This window comes from Sorghum bicolor, chromosome 10 (assembly GCF_000003195.3).
Source record: "Sorghum bicolor cultivar BTx623 chromosome 10, Sorghum_bicolor_NCBIv3, whole genome shotgun sequence".
Classification (NCBI taxonomy): domain Eukaryota; kingdom Viridiplantae; phylum Streptophyta; class Magnoliopsida; order Poales; family Poaceae; genus Sorghum; species Sorghum bicolor.
In genome coordinates, this window is record NC_012879.2 from 47,007,526 (window position 1) to 47,011,712 (window position 4,187).

At 48.0% G+C, this 4,187-nt stretch overlaps 1 protein-coding gene across 1 annotated transcript; it reads left to right on the forward strand.

Moving 5' to 3' along the window:
• On the forward strand, positions 866 to 2,497 carry LOC8058883 (phospholipase A1-II 7). Its single transcript, XM_002437068.2, has one exon. It carries the CDS (start codon positions 971 to 973, stop codon positions 2,174 to 2,176), a length of 1,206 nt encoding a protein of 401 aa, XP_002437113.1. The 5' UTR covers positions 866 to 970; the 3' UTR covers positions 2,177 to 2,497.

Sequence of the window (4,187 nt, forward strand, 5' to 3'; positions counted from 1 at the left end):
TTCGCGAAGCAACTATAAAGAGCAAACCTAAAAAAAAGAAAAAAACGACCAAAACTGATCAAAGGACGTACGTGATTTGGCTACTGGTGGACCCAAGACCTCGGACCGCCACGCTCCTGAGTCCTGACGCCGCCGCCTGCCGCCCGCCTACGAGCCTGCGATGCTCTGCGGCGCCATCTCTCGCCTCGGTGCTCGCCTCCGCCTCCACGACAACCCTTGCCTTTGCGCCCTCTCCACCCGACGCGGCAAGCGCTCCTCCCCCACTGTGCCCCCTGACTCCGATGACGAGGGACCCATGCGCGGCCTCTTTGTGCTATCCCGTGACCCCGAGTGCCCGCCGTGGCTGCATCAACCTGAGGTGCCGGTTCACGTGGGGCCAGCGTAGGTAGGATTCCGGACATGATGGGAGTGACCTCGACACGGACACATTGGGCAGAAGATTTTGGTGGGCAGACTGAAATTTTCCCTCTTTATAGATAGGTATAGATATAAATATATAGTTCCATCAAACGAGGAAACTTGGTGTTTTTATCAAAACGTGATCTACATTCAAGGTCCAGAATATCAAATCCCCGGATATTCGCGTATACCTAGCTTGGCCATATATGTTGATCATGCTTTTGAGGCGAATGAGAAACGTGTTGAGCATGTTGGCCATATACGTAGCCGGAAGAACAAGACAAATTACTCCGTCCGGGACCGTACGTGTATATATGCACGCATCTACATCCATGCACAACGATTCCGACACGTGAGACACGGGCACAGGCACTAATTTTTGATAAGGAGATCGCCCTGCACTATTTTAATTAGCATTAGCACTAGTAGTGTATACCAAACGGCAAACGCGCAGGAAGTCCTATAAATAGGCACCAAGCTCTGAAGCCAAGAAACCACACAACCAAAACACACGATCGAGCTAGCTAGCTTACTAGTTGAGACACAACAACAAAGCAGCCGGTCGGTTGCCATGGCGTCCTCTGCAACTGCGTCTGGAAACGGAAGCATCGCTGAGAGGTGGCGCGAGCTCCAGGGCGAGCACTCGTGGAACGGCCTCTTGGACCCGCTGGACCTGGACCTCCGCAAGTCCATCATCTCCTACGGCGAGCTCGTGTCTGCCGCTCTCGACGGGTTCAACAACGAGAAGCGCTCGCCCCACGCCGGCGACTGCATGTACGGGACCACCGACCTGCTGTCCCGCTCTACAGTGGCCGCCGCCGGCAACTACAGGGTCACCAAGTTCATCTACGCCACGGCGGCGGAGCCGGCCCTGCGCGACGCGTTCCTGGTCCTGCCGAACGCGGCGCTCAGGGACCCGTGGTCCACGGAGTCCAACTGGATCGGGTACGTTGCCGTGGCCACGGACGACGGCGTGGCTGCGCTGGGGCGGCGCGACATCCTCGTGGCGTGGCGCGGGACGCTGGCCCTCGAGTCGCTCAAGGACGTCGGCGACGCGCTGGTGCCCACCGCGCCGGCGCTGGGGCAACCGCTGGGCAGCGTGCACGGGGGCTTCCTGTCCCTGTACACCTCCAGCGACGCCGGCTCCGAGTTCAACAAGATCAGCGCGAGGGCGCAGGTCCTGGAGGAGGTGAGGAACCTGGTGGAGCAATACAAGGACGAGGTCACAAGCATCACCGTTGCCGGCCACAGCCTCGGTGCGTCCCTCGCCACCCTCAACGCCATTGACATGGTAGCCAACGGCGTCAATGGCGCCTCTTCCCAGCCGCCGCCGTGCCCAGTGTCGGCGGTCGTGTTCGCGAGCCCGCGCGTCGGGGACGAATCCTTCGCGGCGGCCTTCCGCTCGTTCGGTGACCAGCTCAGGGCCCTGCACGTGAAGAACAGCGGCGACCAGGTGACCTTGTACCCGACGGCGAAAGGGTACTCCGACGACGTGGCCGTGACGCTTCCCGTCAACCCGTCACTGTCGCCGTACCTTAGGTCGCCGGCCACGCAGCAGACACTGCACAACCTCGAGTGCTACCTGCACGGCGTCGCCGGCGAGCAGGGCAGCGCTGGAGGATTCAACCTGGAGGTGTGCCGCGACGAGGCGCTAGTGAACAAGGATGCGGACGGGCTCAAGGACGAGTATCATGTGCCGGCGAGCTGGTGGGTGGTGCTGAACAAGAGCATGGTCAAGAATGCCAAAGGGAAATGGGAGCTCAGGGACTTCGAGTAACCCCTGCTGCTGACGAAGAAGCTTGCTAGCTTTGCGCCTACCATAACGCCGCCATCGATTTGTTTGTGTTTCGTTCGCATTTCACATCTTTGTTTATGTTTATGTTTTTGTTTGTGTTGTGTTGTTTTCTTTTCTTAATAATGTTGTGAGGATACATGATGTATCCCAAGCCGGTATCACACTACACGTTAATAATGTTGGCGGGCTACGTTTCATTGTAATTTCAAATAAACATATATTTATGTCTGTTAGAACACTCATCTAGATATCTGTTAGCATTTGTAATGTCATTGCCACATTGAAATTTCACCTCTGTAGTAATTGATGTAAAATTGTTTCAACCTCTGTAATACTCTGAGCCAACATGGACATGTGGGTCTTGACATTGATGCAAACACTCAATTTCATTGTTAGTGCTGACTCTATATTGTCACATGAGAAGGTTCCTAAAGGCAGCAAAAAACTTAGAAGAAGGTGAGATACTATAGATACTCCTATTTTTGTGATAGCTGAATGGAGATATGCAGTAATCTTTTTATTGAGGACAGTAAGCTCTTTACATATTTTCATTGAGATCTTGTTGGACTTGTAGAATAGCTGAATGGAGATATACAATCATGAAATATACAATCATATTTTATTTCTCAGTACCTTGTTTGCTACTACAAATTTTTATTTGATCAAGTGTTACTTTCATTTCAGACCATAGTCCTTTTATTTGATCAAGTCTGAACTTGTCACATATTTGTTCATAACTGATTGATATCAGTCTATGAGATTTAGTACAGAGCTGGTCTATTGCAAGTTCAGCTATGTTTTCTGATGCAAGTCTATGCTCCTGTCTTCTTCATATTAAGTTGACAATTTTCAAATAAATAACAGCTGTGATATAGAAGTTTTAACTTGGCCAAAAGACCCTTGCACTTTTCAAAGATAGTACCTTTGCACATGTGAGTTTTATTACCGATCAAGTATTCATTGCAGATGTTTGATGAGGGTATATGTGAATTGCAGCAAGAGGATCAAGGTGCTCATGGCGGCTATTTTCATTAGTCATGAAAGATTTTGTTGTGCGAGCAAATCATACGAGTTATGTGTTGTACAAGCCAACATCTTAGTTTTGTAGATACTTGAGTGTAGCTTGGTTATTGTCTTAGTATTTCGTGTGAAATATTGTACAAGTACAAATGTTGATAGTTTCAATAAAAATGATGGGCAATATTAGTCAATTATGAGCTTTGTTCCAGTTTATGTGTGTTGATATGGCAGTAAAACCATGACGGTTCAGTTCATTACCATAGTCTCTTCCTATAGTTGTCCTTGGTTCGTCCATGACGATCCAAAAAACCAACCCGTGACGTTCCATTTTGGTCCAAAAAATATATGACGAGGAATAGATGACATTCCTATAGACCGTCACAGATAGTTAACTGTGACGGATTTTCGCTTGTCCATGACAGAATCAAACTGTCATGTATAAGTTAATTTCTTGTAGTGTATTTTGATTCCTCAACTTTCAAAATGAGCCATTTCAATCCTTGCGCTCAAAACTTAGTTTTGGTTTAGTTTCATCCCAAAGCTATCAAAGTGACAATTTTAGTCCTCAAACTTTGCATTTCAGGCTCCATCTATTAAAGCGTGTTTCAGTCCTCAAACTTTTATTTTCAACTTAATTTCATCCAGTGTCCTATATGCAACGCCACGCCATCACGTCTAGTCAGCTCTAGCACCACCCATGATTAGGGATAAAAAAATAATATTCTCAAACCATCTTAAGGGGTTATCAGAAAAAATCATGGCGTCTCAAAAAATTGGTTTTTAGTTGTATATGGATTTTAAACCATGAACGATATCTCAGACTCAGAGCTTCTAAATATTCTTAAGGAAATCCTAAAAATAGCATGAGACATCGAAAAATCCAAATAAAATATTTAGAGCCCACGATTATACCTCTAAAAACTTAAATCAATGTGTAAACATGATTTATAAACTTTCGGCAACAAATGTGCAT

Excerpts from the sequence above, each read along its gene's own strand:
- LOC8058883 (XM_002437068.2), top strand. The coding sequence starts at position 971 with ATGGCGTCCTCTGCAACTGCGTCTGGAAACGGAAGCATCGCTGAGAGG.